Here is a 25,823-nt window from a genome sequence, read left to right as displayed (position 1 = left end):
ACATATCCATACTTACTTGGAACTGTTACCTGAGATTGACATTACTTAGGAGGACATATATCTCCATTATCTGGACTATCCTTGACTGGAAAACAGGATTAATTAGCAGAGTAAAACGCATACTTAGCGTGTCTGCTGCTCCATATACAGTTGTATGTGTTTTATGTTTTATGTTGAATGTTGTTAGTGAGTATGTCTATTTTTTAATGGCTATAGCTATATAGTATATTTGCCTATATATACTATATATACTTATATGTATTTATGGTACTTTTTATTAAATTAATTCTATTTTATTACGCACCTTGTGATTAGTATTTTTGCTATATACGGGACCTATAAGAAGCGCCAGAGGATTTTCTTTCAGTGTGTATTATATGACTTGAATTTACATTCAAGGTTTTTAATCTTATAAGTATACCTACTTTGGGACATATATATACGGTTTAGCGTGTTATATTTACATTTATACTAACTGTAGAACCATCATTTAACCATGGTTGAGTGCGGCAACTTCCCCTTTATATCCACAACCCTCAACTCCCTAATAAGTTCAGGTCTGCTACACCCTGTACCAGTCTCCTATATTGACTTTCAGCTTATTTCACAATTCTCTGAGTTCCAGAACCCTCCTCTAAGAAGGAAGACTGATAAGATCTCTGCAGTCTCTCTGAACTTGTGACAGTTACAGTCATGACTAACTTGGGGGGTGCATGAACTTGAATTCTAATGCATGCCATCATAGCACTCCTAAGTGCATTGTACCAATGTTTTTTTCTTGAAATTGGCAGGAGTGCCCCATCCCTTGGGCCTGCCATTGCTCTCCGTGGCACTGGAAATTGGGCAAGGCCTAATTTGAAACCCTAAAATCTTGCCATACCATCTGTCACACCTGACATTACCTTCAACTACTTTAGAGGCATGTTAGGCTAATAATTGACCTCAAATAAATCTTTAGCAACATTAAACATCAAGAATGTTATTGGTGCATGTTATTTGTCAGTTGTTTATAACTTTACTTTCTTTACAAAAATCATCTCTCACGGGACAGGTCTTCTCTCACAGGAAAGGTCTTACACACAATTTGACATGTGGATAGGCACCTCCTCCTTTTCTAAATTTCCTGCTTGGCCTCAATGTAAGTTTCATCATGCCGGGACCGGTGCGACCAGTCACCTGAGGTTCCACAGTTTAGCTGGGAGCAAAAACACTGAATGTGACATAGGGGCCGATGTATCATAGGAACCAATCAGCTTCTAGCTATCATTTTGTAGAATATACTTGACATATGATAGCTAATAGCTGATTGGTTACTATGGGCAACTTCTTCACTTGTCCTCTTCACTTGTCTCCCCCACATTGTAATTGATTCAGTGTTCTATTTCAACATAGCAGACCCTCACTGAGCTCCATGGAGGGTAAGCAGCTGACACCTTCTTGCCTGTAGAGCTGCTGACTGCTATTATTCTGTGTTGAAGTTCGACTGTGATTGTGGCACTGACTTTGATGTCACAGCCTAGTGCCACAATCCCAACAAAAGAAGATGCCACCCCTACCCTATACTTCACCTATGAGCAGGTGGTGGTGTCCCTGCTTACAGACATGTTTTAGTGACACACACAGGGCTTTGCACTTACCTTAAGTTTTAGGGCCTGGTTCAGAGGTGGACACAGTTGCAGACGCGGTTGCAATTTCTTGCAGAGTCGCATTAGTGGTAATATGCAAATGATAGTTTCCTCCTTCACCTTTTACATTCACCAGACTGTGTAAACCCTGTGATGTCCACTTTCAATGTCCATTAGTGGTGTAAATCCATTGGTGTTTCTAAACACTCCACCATTGGCGCACAATCACATCCACCATAGATACTTGGACCAGCCTATGGTTGACACTCCTTCTGCACTCTAGCTAAACATGATCTCTGTGGCTGTGACTCATCCGAGACACTCTCGCAACACGCCCATGAGACGGCTTTTATTTGTGTACACTTCAGACACCACTTCCCAGACACCATACAGGAACGCTCAATCCATATAAAATTGAGACCATTCTGATTGCAGATATTCTAGAAAGCTGCAGAGTTAAGCTGGCCACACACTAGACCAACTTGCATCCAACCATCCAACTTGTTGATTGGTTGGAATGAAAATCTGGTAAGGTATGGGAGTAAATGATGATCAGCAAATTGCTCCTAAATGCCAGAAAACAGATAAAAATGATTGTTCAGACAAGTTTGTTAAATGTTTGATCTAAACTATTTGTTCAAACAACAGTTTTTGTCCAGTTTCCAGCATTTCGGAGCAAATTGCTGATTGTCATTTGCTTTCATTCCTTACCAGATTTTCATTCCAACCAATTAACAAGTTGGATGGTTGGATGAAAGTTGATCTAGTGTGTGGCCAGCTTAAGTCTAGTTCCCCAGAAACCCAGAGCACTCCTCCTCCCTACACAAAATACATAGCCACGCATTAACCTCACTGAGGAGCCCTTGCATACTTCGATTTGCAAGTAGCTTTTACAAAATACTACTGATGTATGCTCATTCTCAAGTGGTGGTGTTGCCTGTAGCAACCAATCGGATTCTGTCTATCATTTTCTAGAATGCAACAGAGAAATGATAGCTAGGGGGAGATTTACTAAAGGTCAACTTTGATCAATTAATTTTTTTCTTTTTTGTTCTATTTTCTGTCAATTTTGCAAGTCTGAGATCTACTAAAATCAATACCAACTAAAATTTACCCCAAAAAATTACTCTTGACCAAAATCGAACATCGGTCCAACATTGCTACTTATACATAACTATAGAAACACCAGATTTACCAATAGTTACTTGGAATATCGACCACAAAATCGAAAGATAAACTGATGAAACAATACACTAATAAGTGACAGATGTTTTCACTTCTAAAACACAATCTATTGGCTAAATCAGTGGTTCCAAACTTTTTTGAATCATGGCACCCTAGAGTATCAGCATTGTTTTCACGGCACCACTAAGCCAAAAGTTCGTTATTGAGATACTCAGGAAATATTTAGTAAAGTAGTAAAGTGAAGTAAATTGTGCTGACCTGTCATCCTTAATGGTCAGTTATGTGATGGGGACAGGATTGCGCTTCTGTTTGTCCACATATTTACATTACATGCACCATAAATAAATTGATTTGGTGCTGGACCAGCAACCTGAGGCACCCCTGCAAGTGTGCCATGGCGCGCAGTTTGGGAACCACTAGGCTAAATCTTCATTACGACATCTGCAAAAAGTGACCCAGCCACGTGGTGCATTATGCTTGCAGGAATTATGGCCGTTCAAGGCTATGCAATGCTGGGCACTCTCCTACGGTATGCTAATCAGAGCAGCTTCTTGATGTACCCCAGAGCCTACACAGGCTTAGATTCTTCTGCCTAGGCCTGTTTTGTTAAAATCAGCTACAAAATTGACCTCACTGCTTACTCTTTTACTGCTTGAGGAAATGGACAGAAGCCATGAAATTCATTCAGTTTTAATTACAAGTGAGAAATATTTTATCTTATTCTTATGTTTTATTTTATTTAATTTTTTGGTCTATATGCTTTTATGCCTAAATGTTATTTTATGTTATTTTTTGATGCTATATTATTTTTTATAAATGTTATACTTAGCTGCATACTGACTGTCTGTTATAGTTAAAACTGTTTTTATTATATTAATACTTTTGACTAGGACAGAACAGTAATGTACTGTAAAAATGGCATTAATAAATAAATAATTAATTTGTAAACCTCTATGGTTATTCATAAGCTATAAACATCTTGTTATTTATTCTGAGATTACCAGTTTTTCTTTATTAATCTGTGACATATTCCCAGGGATACATGCATATGTGCTCTCTCTAGATGGGTGAGTAAGGGAATGCCTAGTTACAGTTTTGTGTCATACAGTAGACACAAGTTTTATGTGTGTTCCCTCCCAGTGTCGAACAGTCTGTATTTCAATTATTACCTACACCAGGTAATGAGGGACCTCTGAGGAGTGTTTTGCTGGCTCCCCTCTGGGACAAGTATCAACACAAATGCGCATATAGCCCGAACGCCTTGCTGGCAGCATTAGACTGCCAGTGAGGGGGAGAAAAACACTGGATAGCAGGGTTGTTGCATGGTCTACAAGAAGAGCAACAGATTAAAAAAATAGGGCAGCCATATGGAACACACCCACTGAATCACCAGTGGTAAATGAAGCCCTTAATGTAAATTTTACTTACTCACCCTAGAGCTTAGTTGAAGGTTCCTGCCCTATAACTAACACTATTCACTTTATTTGGCAAAGTCACAGCACTCACATATAACTGGAGCTTCTACTATTCACCATCAGTATAGTTTGATTATCTCTTTATCAAAGGTTTTGAGCACACTGGACGCAGGGCCATAATTAGGGTAGTGCGACCAGTGCCATGGCACAGGGCACCGCAGGTTAGGGGGCGCGGTTTGATCCTGTCCATTTTTTTGTATATTATCATTCTCACTTGTAGCTTCTTTTATTCCCAGCATCTCCTGGCCTCCCCTATCTCTTTATCTCTTCCCTGACCCTTCCTCATGAGGCCATGGCCCTTTTACAGGTGCACTATCTTATGTCCCTATTTAAAAATGAGGGGGTCGGCAATGATCCCTCTGGCACAGGGCACCAAAAAGTCTAGTTACGGCTCTGACTGGGCATAAGGCTTTCAGGTAACTCTGCTCTGAAGGTGACCAGCAGAAGTCCCATTGTGCTGCTAAACACAGTGTATTGTAGGTGTCCCAAGGGTGGAACCCCACCAAAAGTAATATTATTGAAAAGGGAGAAAATTTATTCATATAGTATAATCAGTGACGAAAATTTCCAACCTTTTTTAATATTTTAAAGCTGCCATAAGAATGTACAGTCTTTGAAATGAGTACACATTACTTTTGTTTTCTCTCCACAGGACACACAAATAAAGGCTTCTCTAAAGACATCATTATGGCTCGTACAGCTGTGCCCTAAATTTTAAAGTAATTCTCAACTGGCCATCTTCACTTTCAGGATAATGATCCCTAACATAGGCCATCTGAAATGTCCATAAAAAGACTGTAGAATTAATTGCATGAGAACACCTACTGAGTAAATGTTGAACTTCACATCTACATGCCTGTTGGTGTCTTAGTCTGGCGATGCTAAAATGCAACAGTTATTCTATTCTGATAATGGAGATGGCACAAATTATGATTATTAGGTTAGATAACCCACTATGGAGACACAACAAAAATATTTCCCCTCTGTAATTTAAGCCTTCGAAGATTTCACTAGCAGCTTTGAAAGCGCTTCCTACAGTGTAAAAGCTTAGAAATAATAACTTAGGTATAAAGAAGAAGTTAAAACTGAAAATTATTAGAAAGACTCAGTATTATATTTATTACTAATGTACGGGTCTCTGCACAGCCTTCATGGAACCCTCCCTCCCTCCCAAAAAACCTAAGGAGTCACAATATATAGGGGTTAATTCAAAGACTTCAAAACTAAAATAAAAGTTGCTTATGATCATTTAATGATGAGAAAAATTGGAAAAGAATAGTGCAAATTGTATTTTGTGATGTTGTATACCTTTTCTTGCACAAACACACAGCAAAGCACACACATTTCAGAAACAATATGTGATCATCACTTGTAGGTGAAATTATCCCAAGGGATGAGCTGGGAAACAGCTACTACTACTGTAGGAAACAGCTACCAGCAGGGGCATATATAAAACTTTGTGAGCCACATACTGTAGCAAAGTTTTGAAGGGGCCCCCAGGGATTTTAGAGAGACACCCCTCACCACAGCAGTTGTTCATTTTATGCCCCATAGTAGTGCCTTAGTTCATAATATGCTCCACAGTAATGTCCTGATTCTCATTATGTCACACAGTTCCCAATTTCATATTATGCCACATTATAGTGCACCCAGTTCACATTATGCCACATTATAGTGAACATAGGGCCTGATTCAGACCCACTCGCAAGCGGCTGTCCACTCGCAAGTGGGTCGATGTTGTGCTCTGCGCATGCGCACGACGGTGGGAGCTCCGTCGTGCGCATGCGCCAGACGCGACGAGCGAAGGACTTTCCTTCGCTCGTTGTGTCTGATCAAAGGGGGCGTGCTGTCGATGTTGATTGACAGCACGCCCCCTTTGGTGGGCGTGCCGGGGGCGTGCCTCCCTGACGGGGGTATTCCCATGGGAACACCTCCCATCAGAAGCCGGCCCACTGACATCACTAGTGATGTCAGTGGGAGTGATTTTGGCTCTGATAGAGCCAAAATCACTCCGGGGCTTGCGGTTGAAAACCTCAACCGCAGGCTCCGGCTCGCAGTTTCGATGGTCGCGATGGTCACGACCATCGTGGCAATCAAACTGCACGCTCGTATAGGCTGTGGGTGGAGGGCGGCCCTCATTCAGAGCGTGTGCTCTGCTCAGAGCGTACGGCTCTGAATGAGGGCCCTAGTACATATTATGCCAGATTCACATTATACCACACAGTGCCACATGCAATCATTCATATTATGCCACATATAAGAAGAAAACACACATAAAAATGGGTGTGGTGCTTAACAGATCAGCAATACATACTGTGACATTTTAAAGCAGCAGCAGCCAAGCATATCTACAAATTTCAAAAATATATGGACAACAGCAAAAGCAAAAAAAAGACTGCACATTAATATGGAACTATTGGAAACTGGAAATAGGTCAATCAATTTTAATACTCATTAATCATACATCATAAAAACATCCACTCATAATGCATGAATTGCATATCACATTACACTTAATAAAAACAAGTGATGAACCAGTGAACATACTGTATCCGCAACATTCATTGTAAACTTATGAGTTTCCTGACAGATCATGTGTCATCTCTCCCCTTTATGTACAGGGCCGTAACTAGGGGTGTACAAGTGGTGCAGCCACACATAGCGCAGAGCCCTGTGGGGGTGGCACCGCCGCTCACCCATGGCTTCTGCACCTGGCTAGCTGGGTGCCTTGAAGGGCACCCTGCAGCGAGAATCTAAGCAGCAGTGCCGCCTGGAGCGTCCTTAGGAAGCTTCAAGCATGCCCATCACTGCCCTAACAGCTGTTTGGAGCATCCTGATGCTGTGGGCATTAGTGTAATTCCCAGCGATCGTGCCCCCACCCCCTCCGTGTGAGGTCACATTGAGGGAACGTAGCCTGCACCAGGCAACGGGACCGCTAGTTTTTGGTACCCTGTGCCAGAGAGAGCATTCACACCCTCCACACATACACACACACACACACACACAATTTTTAAATAAGTACATCAGGTAGTGCACCTGAAAAGGGCCATGGCCTCATGGGGAAGGGCCAGGGAAAATACAGGGGAGGCCAGGAGATGCTAAGAGGAAGCTACAAGTGAGAATGATAATAAACAGGAAAATTGCCAGGCCCAAACAGCACCCCCTGCCCTGCTGTGCCCTGTGCCATGGCACTGGTGGCATTAATGATCTCTTATAAGGTGGCAGTCCCCAGTATCACCACTTGGATGTGTAACATTTAATAGATGTACTATACAAATCTTGTTACAACTAGTTAGACATTTTAGAGTATAATATTTGGTGACAAAGTGATGTGTATAGGTAACAGGTGCCTTTCAAGTCTGTTAATGAAATCAGTAGGGAATTTAAAACTTAATAATATACTGCATTTTGTCTCAAGCATGTGTCTCTTTATCTCAAGGCTCTTCGCTGTTTGGCTGCCTTACTAAATAACACTAATAGCAGTAAGGAATGGTACAATCAATAATTAGACTTTTGTATTAATTTCAGAGTGGAGTCCAACAAATGTTTTGAAGGTGAAAGTCTAGCTAGTGATAGTAAGAGAGAAGATAATACAGATTATGGCTCTGTTTTGATAACATCACCATCTCTTCTATCCCGTAAGTCTGCTGTCTATGAGTTATCCCCAGCTCTGCCCTCTCCCTCAAACCCCACATCCAGGCCCTTAGTCTTTAAACTTCTACCTTCAAATTGTCTTCAGGATCAGACCCTTTTTTTATTTTTAATTCAATATTCTTTTACTAATTTTCCCATATCAAAAAACTAGACAAATACAATTACTTCAGACAACATATAGAATACACATACATTGCACATCATAGGTGTTAACAGTACACTCTATACAGTTACATACCTAAACACAGAAACATACCAAGGCAAAAAAAATGTATGTAAACTTATTGGAGTAATATATACCCTATGCAATATAAACAGTTGTATTTGTTGAAAACAAATGGAAACCACAGATACCTGTGGGCATTTCAATGCCATTTTTCATTCACCCTAGCACAGGGCCCTCAAACCATTCTCCCATTTAGTTCTAAGATCTAATAACTCCTCTAAATGATAAGCATCCAGCAAAAAATAATAACATTTGGATAACGATCTACATAAGTCAGTAGACATTATACGCTTTTTTAAAGAGGAGTCAATAATATCTGGTTGACCCCTTGGAACTTGAGCAGACAAGGCATGCCTTAACTGAAGAAATCTAAAAAATAAGCAGTGGGAATGCTAAGCTCTCGTTGTAACTGGGAGATGATTTACCACCTCTGAAGTGTATAGTTGACCCACTAAGACCACATTCCACTCACTCCAAAAGTCACGGACCTGAATTCAATCTAATTCGGGCAACATCTTGGAATGCCAAAGAGGTGTATCCGGATCTAAGCCCCCTTCACCCAACAGCTTCCTAGCGTATTCCCAAACTTCAGTGGCCTGGGCAATAAGAGGAATGTTATTATGAAACACCTTACCACTCAACAACATCTGTAATGGTGTGTGAGAAATTCCTAGCTGTGCGACTATTAATTTAGGCAATGCTAATGTATCCAGACTTCTAATCCACCACCATAGGTGAGCAAACTGGGCAGCATAATAATATAAATGCAAATTAGGTAGAGAAAATTTTCTAGGTTTTATCAGTACGTTAAGCTGTATTCGGGCCCGCTTTTCAGCCCAAATCAGAGATGAAACCAAACTATCTATCTATCTAAAGATTGCTATTGGAAGATACATTGGAGAATTACAAAAACATATAATAGTTTCAGGAGTATCACCATCTTGATAAAATTAACTCGACCCGTCACAGATAAGAGTAGTTTTATCCAGCTTCTCAACTTTGTTTTTAAATATTCCAATTGGGGTTTAACGTTCAACTGAATATAATCTTGAGATGTATTTGAGACCCATACACTCAAATATTAATCTTGTCTACCCACTGTACTTTGAAGGTAACTTAGGGATTAGCCGGACATGAACCCCTTAGTGGAAGGATACAAGATTTAGTCCAATTTATAGATAGGCCTGAAAATCTACCATATTGATTAATAAAATCAAGGACTATGGGCATAGAAATCTGATAACACTTAATAAACAGCAATAAGTCATCTGCATATAATACCAATTTATCTGTCCTTGAGCCCAAATAAAGTCCCTGTATAGCCTGATTTGATTGTAATAAGCAATCTTAGAGCTCGATTGCAATGGCAAACAATGCCGGTGAAAGAGGACAACCTTGTCTCGTTCCACATGTTATAGGAAAGGAAGATTATATAAAACTGTTCATGGATACTTGGGCTTTTGGAGCAGAAAATAAAAGCTGCACCCATTTTATAAATATGGGTCCTATACCAAAGCTTTTCATAGTCTCCCATAAAAAAGGCCACTCAACTAAATCAAATACCTTATTAGAATCTAAATAAACAATTGCTGATAATGATCGGACCCTTTATCATCCTGGAAGTAACAAGGACCCTCATCCAACTCTGGTTATCTCTGTAACATCCTCTTAACTGGTCTCCCTGACTCCCACCTCTCTCCACTCCAATTCATCCTCAAAGCGAGTTGCTAGGCTTCTCTTTTCCTCCAACCAAAAAGTTTCTGCTTCTGTGCCAGGCCCAAAACTGACCCCACTTCCTAAATAGAATCCAATTCAAACTACTCACATTCACCTTTAAAGCCACCCCCAATCTTCTCTCCCTCAAATTTCTATTTCTTCTCCATCTACACCCACCGGAAAACTTAATTTGTCCAGTGACTGCTGCCTCTATTCCCGAGTGATTACCTCAGCCCACTCCTGACTTCAAGATTTTGCCCATGATACTGCTCACCACTGCATCTCTATCTCTGACTACCAGACTTTCTACCTCTCTCCAAAACTATACTTTCTATATTAAAGCCTACGAGCTCTCACCCTAACCCTCCACTCTTTGCTTCTCAATCACTTACTCACCCTTCTTTGTCATCTCTGTTTGTCTGTCCCTCCCCTATAGATTGTAAGCTCTCAAGAGCAGATCCCTCTTCCCTAATGCACTCTACCTTTCCTCACTTACAGTATACTACCCCTGTCCTTCCCCTTGCCAACAGCAGTACTGAATCTTTGGGTTCAGCCAGCACTACCTGTGTGGGTATATATATGTATATATATGTACACTTCCTAGTACACAGATCCGGCACTCAATATGCTGCTGTAAGACTCTATAGTAACTGGCTTGGGTGCCATCCAAATAGATGATATCACCCTACAAATAGTAGAAAATGACAGGCGGCACTCTAAAACTTCAATACTAGTGAAAACAATGTGTCTTTTAATTCATCCACATTCAGGAAATACGACCCCGTCATCAGGACAGACATAAGTGAAATATGCATAAAAACAAACTTTTATGCTTACAAAGCCATAAGGACTTCTTTCCCACCTCCGGGTTTAGGTTGTCTAATAGTATTCATGCCTGTAATGTCTGTTTTACTACTAAATCTCTGATACTACATCCCTTAGTGTACTGTAGCGTGCCATAAGTTTACAATTTTTAAGCAACGGCAAATCAGGATCTATTAATATCATGGGCCAAAGTTGTGCTGCAATTTCCTTCATGAATTGACTTGAAGTGGAAAAACTATTCACCCATGGTAGTGTGTTGTTATTGTTGTTGTTGGTGGGTACTTTATCAAAAAGCAAACCATGTCTACTTTGCAAAAGAGCTTTCGCTTTAGCTTTTAGAAGTTCCTTCATAGTTATTCTATGAAGGAACTTCTATTGAAGCATGATCTCTAATTGATGCTCTTTTTCTATTGGATCACTAGAAATGCGATCTACATGTGGAAATTGCGATAACGGCAGACTATTAACAGTCGATCTGGGGTGAAAACTATTATATATGAGGATAGTGTTTCTAACCGACGGTATTATAAATAGTTTAATAGTGATTACATCATTGTTGTTGCCTATAGTCACATCTAGAAAATGGATTTCTGTAGTACTTATTATGCTAGTTAGTTTAGCTGGACAATTGGAATCATTATGTTGTTAAATAATGGTATTAAGGTTACTCTCTGCACCCTTCCACATTTCCAGAATTTCATCTATAAATCGGTAGTATATAAACACCTGATCTCTAACACTTTTATCACTAAAAAATAAGTTTGTTTCCACTGAGTAAATATACACATTTGCATAAGACGGAGCCACCAGGCTGCTCATGGCACATTCGGCACGCTTAATAAAAAATTTACCGTCATGCAAAAAACAGTTGTGTTATAGTAAATTCTAACAACTTTATGAAAAAAAGCCACATGTACTTCTCATTATTACTGATCAGCTTCCGTACCACCACCAAAACATCTGCATGTGTAAAGACTTGCTACATCTATACTTGCCAACACCAAACCATCAGGGATACAATTTATTTCCAACAACATCCTCAATAAGGTATTAGTGTCCTTGAGATAGATCAATGTGTCTTGAATAACCATATCTAAATAAGCTGCAATGGGTTCACATAATGATCCCCTGGCAGAGATAATAGGTCTGCCAGGGGATCTCTGTGTATTTTTGTGTACCTTTGGAGTAATGTAGAAAAAAGGAACCACCGGGCACTTGATCTGTAAGTTCTCCTTGGTTGATAAATTGATAATGCTTTGGTCAACTGCTTACTGAAGGATGCTGTCAAGCTCAAGTTGGAACTGATCAGTAGGATCCTTAGAAAGAGTCCTGCATGTATTTTCATCAGATAGAAGTCTGGAACATTCTTCGTTATAATTATCCAGATCCATAATAACTATCAAATCTCCCTTGTCTGCTCCTTTAATTACTATGTCCTGTCTAGCACTCAGATTTTAAGCGCTAGTGACTCTCCTTTGCTAAGATTATAGTGAAAACTTGGTTTCATCTCTTTGCTCGATCTTTCTAGCATTCTAGAGAATATTTTAATTGAGTAATTGAATGATTGCAGATCAAAAGTAGAGGGGGATTTACATTTCTAAATAGCTTTAGGAATATGGCATTGGTTATCAACTGGATGCTCATCCACATTTTTGTTCTTACCAAAGTGTTCCTTCAGGCATAATTTTCTTTGTAGCTTATAATTATCACATATTTTTATATATATATATATATATATATATATATATATATACATGAGCCAGATCCCAGGATAGAGGGTGATGGGGGCCCTGTAAGTTCCATCTATTTTCAGACTCAGGGTTGGAGTGGCCCACAGGACAATCCCCGGTGAGCACCACTGCCTGAGGGCCCCACCCCTTCCTCTGTGTGCCATGTTTCAGACTGTGCACTGAATTCTACATTGTTACTCTATTATAGGGTCAGTTACCAGATCGAGCAGGACCACTGATAAACATCTGTTCTTAGTTTGCTTCTATAAACACTACACCAAAATATGCCTAATGGTTAATCAAGCTACTGTGGTGGCTGACCACACCCCTTACGCATGGGCCCATGTCACTGCATTCCCCCGGTGGGCCCTTTATGCCCCAGTCCTATACTGTTCAGACTGTTGTCAAAATGGAAAGGTTTTGTTGCCCAATGTGGTTGTTCCACCATATTTTGCAGAACTCTTCAGGACAAATACCCTCAAATTATCGACTCATCTCCATAATATCCTCAGTAACTAATATCCATAATATTCTCCATAACTAAGGTGTTTAACCACTGGGATTTCCTAGTACAGTATATATTCCATTGCTTGTGTTTTAGGGAGAAATAGTGAATACATATAGCATAAGGCAGGCAAATTCCAAAAAAGCTACCGATTATGTGGTAATAGAGATTCAGGCTTGTTCTTACTGAAACCATCACAAAATATGGAGTACTGTGGAGGAGGAATTGGATAACATGGAGCGAAGACTATGTTTAACATTTTTAAAGGCATCCCTGAAAATAAGAACACATCCAAGACAGAATACTATGGTATGGGCTTAAAGTCAGAAACCAAGTGAAGTACAGAACTTTAAAATTAAGTAATAAATAAATATCAGAAAGTATTTTATTAATGCTGAATAGGCAAAGTCTGACAAGAAATAGATTAATTTTCTATGGAGCCTGCAGGTTATGTCATTTATCAATATCTCGCCAATTTAACTGTAAGATTTAAAGTGTCATTTGGCTTCAAACACAGAAAATCAACTCATTTTACAATAAAAAAAATAGCTGGCTAAACGGATGAGATAACAGCAAGTTCCACAACCGTAAATTTGGTACGGTTTCCCTAAAAAAACTGTATGAAATTTCCAGCTCCTCTGGAATCCAAAAAGAGCAGAAATATAGATTATTTCCTGAAATAGAATACAGCATAAAATAGGAATGTTCATGGAATTCACGCAAATGGTACTTTTTATTTTTTAGCAAGGAATCTCCTGCATCTCCAAAGCAAGAATGTTTGCCTAGTTTTTCAAGAAGAAAAACGCAATCTTGGAATCACAGTACAAACATAGGCCCTGATTCAGAGCCGGACGATCTGACAGAGCGCTCGCTCTGAATCAGGGCAGGGCTATTTTTTTTTTAGAACGGACTCCTGGCCACTCGCATAGCTGTGGGTGACCACCCACAGCTATAGTGAGCGGCCAGGAAGATGGTCGCGATGGTCAAGACCATCGCGACCATCAGGCTTGTGACGAGACCCTTGTGCTAGGGTCTCGTTGCCACAAGCCCCAGAGAGCTTTCGGCTCAAACAGAGCCGAAAGCTCTCCCACTGACATCACTTGTGATGTCAGTGGGGCCGGCCCCAGACGGAGGCGTTCACATGGGAACGCCTCCGCTTGGGCAGCCACTCCCCCGGCCTGCCCACCAAAGGGGGCGTGCTGTCACTCAACATCGACAGCACGCCCCCTTTGGTACGAGACCCGGAGCGACGGATTGCCCATCGCTATCTGGGTCTCGCTCATGTGCACGACGGAGCCGGCTTCGTCATGCGCATGCGCACTGGCCCACCATCGAGCTGGTTGTGAGCGCACAGTGCTTGCGACCGGGTCAGAATCAGGCCCATAATCCCTCTGGTCTTCTTCTGGAGCTCTGGACTTCCTACTGTAGGTGAACAGATTTATCACCAACTTAATACAGAAAAAGATACCTACAAAACTTTTCAAACTGACACGAATATTTTGCACTAGCAGAGATCAAACTAATACTGCTCAAGGAGACACTGAAGTTCCTCTACTCGCAATTTTGTCATCACGCATCTGCTCCAGAATGCCATTTGTATGGCATTCTGGATTGCAAATTCAGCAGTGATTTTGGCAGTCACAGACAGCTACACCACTGCCAGGGGAGCCAGAGCAGCAGGAGGAAATTCATTTTGCACATGCGCAGAACAAAGTTCCTCTTTAACAGCTAGATGACAGATCAGGACGATACAGTTGCATGCAAGCACATCAGTAAAAGCCCAGCCCATGTCAGTTAAGATGTTACTGGTTAGGATGTTACCACTGAAGTAAGAGAAGGTGTCCAAGAACTAATGTAATGCCTCATAAAGGGGGGAATACAAATGTTGTGGTGCAGGTGTAAGCTGGACCTACCTCTATGGTGGATCAATCTTCTTCCTTCAGTGCAACTCTCAACTTGGCAGAGAGGCAAGGATTCTTCCCACAGACACAGAAAAAATGGCAGACAAAAGGTATGCAATGGATTTTTGTATTTATTAATAATGACACCAGATAATGACTGGAATGCGTAATCTTCATTGAAATTAATCAATGATAAGTATGCACAATATCACTTTAATTATGAATTTATCTGGTTTGCACAGTCTATCTAAAATAGCAATATTCCTAAAGATTTCATTAACATTGACTTTAATACCTGCAGTCTTAAGTAACATTCAATAAGAGCTCAATAAATGTTCATTCCTACATAAATTCAGACTCCACTTCTTAACTGGTTTAGTCCACTACTGTATGCAATATGGGGACTCTTTAAATGGTTTGAATGGTGGTAGTCCAGGTCACATTTGTGTTCTTTGTGCCTGATTTAGCAGCGGATGCAATTCTGATATTTATGCAGATCAAACAATTATTTGCCATTGTGCATGCATGTAATTCGCATTGAACTTGCATCGTGATTGCATTGCGATTACATATGCACAGAGGATCCATTTGCAAAATGAGTGTTGTGGTCAGCGTTTGGGGGAGGCAATGTTGGGTGGTTAGGGAAATGCAGGTGTGTCTGGCCATTTAAACACCATTTTATGGGTGTGCATACTGTAAATTAGCCATTGCAATTGCATTCACAGCATGAGAGCTCTCTGCATGCGAGGAGACCTGCAATGTTTGCGGCTGGTCAGACGTGCCGTACATGCTGCATGACTGCTTGGTGTGCGTCGATGGTACCGATGTTTACGCAGGAGTGCGACATTGGACAGACATGAGAAGCAGAGGGCTTCTTTATGCTGACTGTGCTTTGGCAGGCATTAGCATATTTTCGTAACTGTGTTCCATGTGAGCGTTTGCATCCACTGCTGTATCAGGCCCTTTGTTTGATCACGTCATGGTGACTCCTAATTAAATATACAGTGTGCACAAAATAGTTTTAATTTAAATAGTATTGTTGCAGCACTGTTGTAGAAATAATAGCAGGTTTGTCTATGCCACCTAACAGGTTGGGTACAGGATGCCGGTACTCAGGATCCCAGCGGTTAGAATCGCGACAGATGGAGTTGAGTATATTACCCTTCCCCTAACCGTCCCTCCCCACAGCCTAAACCTAACCTTCCTCCCACAGCCTAACCAATCCCCCTGGTGCCTAACCCTGACTCTCCCCCTAGTGCTTAACCATAACCCTCCCCTTAACCCCACTACTTTCTGATGGGATGCTGGTGGTTGGGATGCCGGCACCGGGATTCTGACCTGTGTGGGCATTCCGGCACCAGAATTCTGAGCCCTGGCATCCTGACAGCCGGATTTAAACTACATCCTCACAAAACGGCTGTTTGTGTGTGTAATAAAAGACTTTCTCTCACCAGCTCTGACACATGATCTTAGGATGCAGCTTCCCCTCTGGAAAGTAGACACAGCTTACTGGAATATGTTTGCAGAGTGCTAAAAACACTGAAACAGACTGTGGCACTGCAAATCCCAGCCACTCCTTTGCTGCAACTTGTTTCCTCTGCTTCTCTGCAGGAGCCTCACTCTCAGCACACACATCATTATGGGGTCTAGTTACTAAGCAGTGTTAGGAGACAGAGTGAAAGTTGATAAGGTGCCAGGCAATCAGCTCCCAACTGCCATCTCACAGGCTGTGTTTGAAAAATGACAGTTGGGAGCTGATTGGCTGGCACCTTATGACTTTTCACTCTGTCTCCTAACACTGCTTAGTAAATAGACCATAGCCGCCTCTCTCAGCTTCTCCTCTTACTACTCTTTCAGCATCAAGGAGCTGCTCCTCAGCTTGCTGGCTGTTTGTGTCCTACATCTGTCCTCTCTCCGACTTTTTTTTTTTTTTTTTTTTTAAATCAACTTTATTAAAAATGGCACTGGCCTACACTCTATTTTACAAAATGGCCTTATTTTAGTGGGATCTCATCTCTTGTGAGATGGCTATCATCAGAGTCACCTAAAGTAATAGTTTGCAATGGCAGGGTATTATGTGTGGCTGAGACAAGTCTTTGGCAGGGATGTACTATCAGTGGCACTACTTACCACCAGTCACTGCATCCCTACTAATCGCATATGTACTAACATATGTGATCAGTACCACAAAGAACAGCTGTTCCGATAAGAGCTGTCCTTTGCGACACGCTCTTCAATGCAGACTTCCGGGTTTATGACCTGGGAATCCATCTGCGCATTCGCAGACTGACGCGGCGGCCACGGAGCATGCTGGGAGGGATCCGACCGGATCCCTCATACCAGCGCGATGCGGTAGAAAGGAAACCCATAGGCTTCTATACTCTCCGCATCAGAGAGCCAGAGGCCAGGTGATGGTACATACGGAAAATGCGTTAAAACCCCGAAAACGTGGTATTTACCACATTTTTCCTTTAGTACATCCCAGCCTTTAACTGATACCACGCAAATGCAGGGTTTCATACTAGTGGAAGCTGCCATGCTTATACACAATGGGGCAGATGTACTAAGACTTCGAGAGAGATAAAGTGAAGAGAGATAAACTACCAACCAATCATTTTTCAAACACAGCCTGTGACATGGCAGTTAGGAGTTGATTGGTTGGTACATTATTTCTCTCCACTAAATTACTCTTCAAGGCACAGTACATCTCCCCCAATATTTAGAACAGCTGAAAGGTCCAGAAAAACATTATAATCTCACCCTGTTCCTCTTACTGCTTGTAAATATGTGTGAATTAATTTTGCAGAGACACAGATTGCCAACATGTCAACAGGAACCATAAAGTTACTTTGTGGGATAATGTTATAAGGGGCATTACTATGTGTGCTTTAATGTGCATGGGGCTTTACTTTGTGGTATAATCTTTGTTAGAAGGGACATTAATATGTGTGGCATAATGTGTTAGAAGGGGCATTAATGTATGTGGCATAATGTGTTAGAAGGGGCATTACTGTGTGAGGTATAAGGTGTCAAAAGGGGCATTAATGTGTGGCATAATGTGTTAGAAGAGGCATTAATATGTGTGGCATAATGTGTTAGAAGGGGCACTACTACTCTGTGGCATAATGTGTATAAGGAGTACTACTGTGTGGCATAACATGACGGCTCTATGTGGCATAATGTGAATGGGCTCTATGTGTTCATAATGTGAATGGGCTCTGTGTGGCATAACGTGAATGGGCACCACTCTGTAACGTTGGACGTTTATGTAAATAAAGGACTCTACTGTGTGGTGTAATGTGACTAAGGGACACTACTGTGCTGTGTAATGTGACTAAGGGACACTACTGTGCTGTGTAATGTGACTAAGGGACACTACTGTGCTGTGTAATATGACTAAGGGACTTTACTGTGGTGTGTAATTTGATGAAGGGGCACTTCTGTGTGGCATCATTTGAATTGGGTGTACTATTGTGTAGTCATGCCCCTTCCCAGCGAGACCACACCTGTTTTTTTTGGTGCGTGCTCTACCTGCTTCACTTATGGATGGCGATGCCAAAATGTGTATACAGCTCTGCTATGGTGTGCACAGATGTGTCTTCCTCTGTATTTAGCACCCCTATCCTAATAAATTCCAACAGTGAATACTATATAATCCTAAAATAGGGCTTGGTCATTTGGAAAAATGCTTTCCTTTTTCTTTGTGTGTGACATACACCAATGAAGTTCCAGCTTTACCTAACAGAACCAACCAACTACCAAATGTATGACTATGGCACATGTATGAATCCCCTGCAGGATGTGTGTTGTGTGTATCTTAATACAGAGAATGATGCACACTTGTATGTTGCTCTAATATTAATTATATTTGTAAGAGCAAAGAATAAGAAGTGGTAGGAGTTAGAAATAGTAAGGGGAGGAGTTTATGCCAGGAGCCAGATGCTGAAGCAAGGTGGGCTTTACATGCCAGGGCATATATTTAGTCCCAGTCAGGCCCTGGCTATATGTCTTACATGTTTGAATGGATTATTTTGCATTTTATTATTTATATTTATTACTATACTGTACATCTTGTAGATCACTGAAATAATGATAAAGGGAAGTTCACAGAATAGCCTTAATTATAGAATAGCCTACCTATGTTCAAGGTTACAGAGCTTTTTTTTTTAAAGCAGATTATGGTGTCTATAAATACACGAAAAATAAAAAATTTTGATTCAATGTTTTTACATTAATTTCAACTTTGCCTATTTATATATGTTCCCTGGAGGTTTTTTTTGGACATCAGCAGATATTTTTGCTACTCTTCATTATCATCTAAAATAGACAGCAAAATCAATTCCAATCACGGATTTTTGGTCCCCGCGGTAACAATTGCATTTTTTTTATAATGCGAACTTCACTAGACTGTGTTATTAAGTGTCTTCTACAGCCTTCCTGAAACAATGGTTATGTCAGATCCTTCAGCTTTGTATAAGGGCATGCATAACTTTAGCTTCAACATTGTTTGACAGACACTTTATTTTTATACATGAATAGTAACAGTGGTGACAATGGCTGAACCAGCACATTATGTAATGAACATAAAGTGACAATCTAAATTTAATGCTTTGATCTTTTAATGTGCACATTATAATTATGTAATTTTGTAATTAGGGTTTTTTTTCAAAAAGAAATACCGTACATATTTTCAATGATACATTCAAGAAAGCTTGCCAAAGTAATTACTCAGTAAATGTAGCACTTTTATGAAGTGCGTCAGTCTAGTTTCATTACAAGCATAAGAAAAATATTAGTCAAGCCTTCATTCAAACTTTTTCCTGTATGCTAATGCAGGGCTGTACAATAGATAGATGTGATAAATGCATTGTTTACATAGATTTTAAGTCATTGTTATTTAGAACATATAAATAGGGTACATAACTACCCAAAGGGAGGCCTATCATGCTCTTCAGCATAAAGATTATGCAAACTCTTTTTTTTGTTTGTGTATTTATATTTAACCTACTTAATTGTTGTTTCTTTTTTCTCAACATGAATTTTTTATAATACATTGGGCCAAATGTAATAGGTAGTCTGTTTTGGTAAATTGCGAGTTTGGTGCTAAACTCGCAATTTTTCACAACTCTCCAATGTAATAGGGTGTCTGTGCACTAAAACTCGCATTTTTCAGAGTTACTAAAACTCCCCATTCTCAAACTGGATGGTTAATCTTGTGGTTACATCAATGATACAATGTCGCGACATTGCGGTTGTTTTTATCTTTTTTTCTCCTACATGTTCCTCGTCACGGAGGGATTCTGATGGAACTTCAGAGAAACTGAGGACTAAGGACTGTATACCTTTTCAAACAGTACAGTGGAATTTTTTTCTTCCTTTTTTTGTATATTGTTTTGATATATTCTTTTGATTTTGTGTGTGTGTGTATTGTTTGCTCTCTGCTCTCATTGTATGCTCTAGTTCTCCATCCATCAAATTAAGTGTGCAGCGCTCCCCTCTGGGTTTCCTTTTGTATGGTTTCTCATTGTGTATTGTGAGTGTTAGGTGACGCTCCGGGTCCTGTTGATGGGTGCTGCTGGGTTGCCCGGTGGTGTTGTCTCATTTTTATTTGATCTAATGAATTTATAGTCAACCCAATTAGATGCAAATTGCGAGAAGTGCGATTGTTTTTGAAACTCACAGACCACACGAATGCGCGCTCCAGAGAATTCGCCAATCCAATAAAAAAAGGTCTTTTCATGGTACTCGCAGCAGAGGTTTACGAATTGACTGCCAAATGAGATGTGAGAGAAGTGCATGGAAAAGTGGGGAGACCATCCTGGACCCCCAAAATTGATTACTTCGTTAGCAGGACCGTATAGAAGGTTGTTTGTGGGCATTAAGAAGGTACTGAAGGTTTTTAAATGATGGCAAATGGCTGATTTGTGCTTTTTTTAAAAAAAAATCCAAAGAAAAGATAAAAAACAAACTTTTTTAGTTTAATCTAAAACTAATTAAACAAAACAAAAAAATTGCAAAATTGCAACATCGTAAAAAAATGATAAAAAATATATATTTTTCAATTAAAAAAAATATTGTAATTAAATTTGGGGTGCCTAAACTAACAAAAAAGTTGATTTTGTAATATGTAGTTATTGGTCTAATTAAGCTAATTTTAACTTCCAATTGCCTAATTAGTCATTATTGGGGTGTCCAAGGGTTTCAGCAGAGTGTCCCGACATTTTAACCTTAAAATAAATATTTTACTTCCATCTCTCACCCTCAGGGAGTTGCGAAGGGAAAAATGAGAATTCAGTTTGACTGGTTCAGTGCTAGTTACTAATTGGATTGCAAAATGAATTTGCATCCATTGGATTGACCTCATAGACTTATCCAGAATCACAGATTCTTATTTGCAAAAAGGTAATTTTCCTTTTTATTTTATAATATTGCAGATTATTAAGATATTCTATAGCTATTCTGTTACAATCACTATTATGAACTGATTTCACACTTTACTTGTGGAGTATATGCAGTCATTAAGTGAGCTCTGTTCCCACAAATATTTTTTTACAGGAAATCTGTCCAAAACGTATTTGACTCAGATGAATTATTCAGTTTGGGGCTGATGAAGGATGTTTTAGTTAGACCAGTTTCCCCTGGGTCTTATTTAAAGCATAAAAACACAAAAATACTAGCTAACCCTAAAAATCACTCAAGCAGGGCTCTGAGAATCAACATATAACATTGGGGTTTATATATCAATCAGTGAAAAGAACGGAGAAGTGGACCAGTGGAGAAGTTGCCCACAGCAACCAATCAGCTCCTACCTATTATTTTATAGAATGTACTTGATAAATGCTGCTTCAAAGCTGAATGGTTGCTATGGGCAACTTCTCCACTGGTCCACTTCTCCCCTTAATTCCATATTGATAACTTCAATGTTATCCACATTTTATACAACAATGACAACAATTAAATGTGTTTGTATTATTCATAAAGTATGTACATAATACAAATAGCTTCACAATAATGATACCATTCAATAAAATGTTTTACAAGTTGAATTTATTAAATAAAAAAAAAAATATTTGAGAAGATTCATTACCACTTACACTGTAGAAATTAAGAATATTTCCTTGGAACAGATACCATCTTGCTTTTCAAAAATTTCCTTATCCCTTGTACATAGTACATTTCAAATTAGGATGCTTCTTTCATAAATATATGGAATAATGTTCAATAGACAATTACAAGAATATTATGGGCTTGATTCACTACTGCAGCCAGATTGACTATTATACGCTGATCCGTGCATCCATACAGCTTCATGCATTCAGTCACACTACCCACTATTTTTCCATTCATAGCCGCAGTTTTCATCATTAGTACTTACATCGGCTGCATTATGGGTGCAAAAAATACGTCATGGAACTGGTGTCCTTACACTATATGCAAGCCTGAAACTAACACGTAAGTCTGGCAATACACTCATGATACTCGCAAGAGATGAATCTTTTCCATGCATCCATAAGGTGGCCACTCAAGTGCCACTCAGAATTTCCCATTTCAAGGACAGAGGGATCCGACTACACACGGAGTGAACCGGCTGCTCTCCTATTTCATGGTGTGTATGCATGGTGCAATGCTACTGCTCCATGCAAAGCATGCGCCTTCTAGTTATAATGTAAGGATGCGTCCGCTTCTGGGCTCACATGGGACTCAGAATCAGGGGATACGGTCAGAATGCTGACCACTGGGATTCCGGCAGTCAGAATGCTGATGCCGGAATCCCGACACTTGTCAGAACCCTGAAGGTAAGTACTGGGGTTAGAGGGAGGGTTAGTGTTAGGCACTAGAGAGAGAGTTAGGGTTAGACTGCAGGTGGGAGGTTAGGTTTAGGCTGCGGGGAGGGAGTGTTAGGTTTAGGCACTAGGGGGGAAGTTAGTTTTACTCACCAGGGAGAGGTTTACGATTATGGGTTAGAGGTTTTCTTACCTGGGGGAGTTGGCATTCTAACCTGGTCGGGATGCCGGCATCGTGATTCTGATCGCCGTGCTGCTGAGCGCCAGCATCCCATACCCAACCACAGAATCAGGCCTTATACGTCAATGAAGAGTTCAAAGTGGATGGATCTTTGGTGTGAATAGACATAATCATAATAATTTACAATAGTGGGTATAGTATTCCTTATAATATACAGGGTATTCTAATGAACACTGAAGTGAAGACATCAAAACGCACAGATTATTAATGACATTATTTATACAGATACTATTTACAGTAATTTTTATATATTTATCACTATTACTTGTGTGTTATATATTTATAAATGTGTGAATAAATGAAAAATTAAATAGTATCACAGTGGCGTATGTACTTATGTACTGTAAACATTGTTTATCTTGTATGTTAAATTTTTCGATCTAACTTCATTGTAAAATAAGATAAAAACACTAATAAAATGTATTGTATTCTCACAAAGGTTTATGTCAATAAAAAAAACATAATTAGAAAAGCATATTTATTACACTTAGGTCAACATCCATGCTAGCAATAGATGCTGACTTATACTTAATTGGATTTTTTTCCAAAAAATAATAATAATATTATTATGTATTACTCCTACATGATTGGTTAGTATATGAAATGTGAGTTTAAGCTAGTTATAGTTTTTGTAATAAAACATAGTAATTCACATTGTAATAAACTACATAATTTACTATATGTCATGTAGAGAGTATCTGTAATTGTTTGTATGTAAGAGCTGCAAAAGTGCAATATTATAATATATTGCTAAATATGTTAATTCCATGAATTTCAACAAACAATAAGCCCAATGATATATTCAGAAAGGTCCCATAATTACTACAAAAACTTGTACAAAGTAACTAATTTAGCAAGTTACAAATATTGACCTTAGTGAACTTTATTTCAAGTGCCACTTCAGTCGAAGATCACGATAAAGGTAAAACTGGCAGTGTCCATTATGATACTTTATGTGTGTATTTTAAACATCCACATTACAATATATCAAGGCTTTTGCTTCAAGATGGATTGATGTGTGATGACTGTTGCATGGTTTGTGGATATTTTATACTGTTCCTGTCCTGATCCTTGTTGAGGAGAAGGCAAAGGTGTTTCTGGAGTTGCTAAAATATAAATAAAATACAAAGGAATTATTAAGTAAGTTCATATTAAACATAATTGCATTGAAATCGCTGAATGTAACTCTAAAATTATTCATTATAATCATGATATCTCAATGTACAGCGATATGTTAATTAACCCACAATTAAAAAAGCAGTGCTTGGACTTACAGTATGTACACAAAAGCTGTCTCACTCCAATAATTCGCTCCATAAATTCAGTTTAAGGACAGTAATTCAGGCTCTGTTTTCTGAAGGAAAGTGGAGATAAATTGTCCATTCGGCCAAGTACAATTCAATTTGATATATTGGCTCTGCCCATTCCTGCTCCTCTGCCTATCTCATTCCTCCCCAGCCAGCTACTTGGAGTGCACCATGTATGTGAAGAGACCACAAAACCTCCAAATTATTATTTTATATCTACTGTATCTATCAATCATTTTCATTAACTCTGCATCTGGCCTCGACTGACCAGCGAAGTGGTAAGTATTTTCAATTGCTGCCTACCACTTTGTTCTAACCTTTTTAACCCTATCTAGAAATCTTGCAGCAGCAGTGGAGTCTGGACAGTGTTTTGCACCAGACATCCATGTACCTGGACTTCAGCCTCACCAGCCAGGAGCAGGTTAGACTTATCATTTTTTCCAAAAGTTACTTGTGAGGAACCAGGAAGTGGATACCTAAGGGAGATGGGGTGGTAGACTAAGCTTTTTTTTTGGGCATTGTGAGATCTTGCACCGGTCATGGACATGCTATTGAAACATTGCGGTGATAATAAGTGGCAATAACAAAATGTCCTTATAGCCAGATAAAGTCTATTTGTTCTATTCTTTAAACCACCTGCTAAGGATGGGCCGCTGCTCATGGGCCAGAGCTATGCTCTTGCCCCGCATGCTAAAATTTGACAGCCAGCCACTGCCATAGCTTGTAATTGGGTGAGGGGTGGGGCATCTGGCCAAAGAATTTTGCGGTTCCTATTAAGTCTCCTTCATACAATTGTACAAAATACATAATGCAGTGGGGGAAAAACACAATTAAAGGAATTTTCAACAACTGTCTCAAGCAGTGGATCTTAACTCTAATCCTCAGGTACCACAAACAGCTCATATTTTCAGGATGGTTACTGTCCCAACAAAATAGATTCATCCACCTGTGCATGATTAAATAAATCCACAAAACATGACCTGTTTCAGAACTGGAGTTGAGAACTACTGGTCTAAAGAAATAATAAAAGTAAACAAATGAATTGATACAACACAATCAATACTGTTCTACTGATTAACAAATACAAGTTAAACATACCTGTAACTAAAAGAAACACTAACAATGAGAGAGAAAATAAACCTAAATAGAAACTATACTATAAATCATTGTGTTTCCTGTCTGATTTATCTACATAAATTTGAAAATCTCTGACTGTTAGGAGTAGACTAGTAATGTCAGCAATTCTGAGTTACTCATCAAATCACTGGTAGTGTAGCTATTAAAAAAACTAAATTTCATTGTGAGACATGAATTTTTAGGGCAAAATCAGGTGATTTGCATCAAAGCAAACTTTGAGGGATTTATAAATCACTACTATTGACATACTTATGGACTGAGCTAAGTTGTAAGACTGGTGGGACATTTACATGTGATTTTCGTTTGCGCTGTTTATCTGATTTCCAATGACAGGTTAGACTTTCAATTAATGTAATTTGCCAATTTTACCAATGCACTAATTTTGTAATATTCTTCTAGGTAGTATATAACAATGACTTAAACTGAATGAATACAAGACACTTATCAGTTAAAAAATAAACTGTTAAAAGACATAACATCAGTAAACGTGGCAATACCTATGGTTTAAAAGT

General features: G+C 39.5%; 1 protein-coding gene across 1 annotated transcript in view; it reads right to left on the bottom strand.

Annotated features, from left to right (window-relative positions):
- Positions 1-23,671: 23,671 nt before the first annotated feature.
- Positions 23,672-25,823, bottom strand: part of HNF4G (hepatocyte nuclear factor 4 gamma) — a 141,967-nt gene continuing 139,815 nt past the window's right edge. The window contains exon 10 of the mRNA XM_088471559.1: positions 23,672-23,973. Coding sequence (XP_088327685.1) covers positions 23,855-23,973 — 119 coding nt within the window. The 3' untranslated portion in view covers positions 23,672-23,854. The remainder of the gene's footprint in view (positions 23,974-25,823) is intronic.

The sequence above is a fragment of the Taudactylus pleione genome, unplaced genomic scaffold, assembly GCF_031769625.1.
Source record: "Taudactylus pleione unplaced genomic scaffold, aTauple2 ptg000114l, whole genome shotgun sequence".
Taxonomy (NCBI): Eukaryota; Metazoa; Chordata; class Amphibia; order Anura; family Myobatrachidae; genus Taudactylus; species Taudactylus pleione.
The sequence above is the reverse complement of the archived record's forward strand: the minus strand, read 5'-3'. Positions and strand labels throughout refer to the sequence as shown.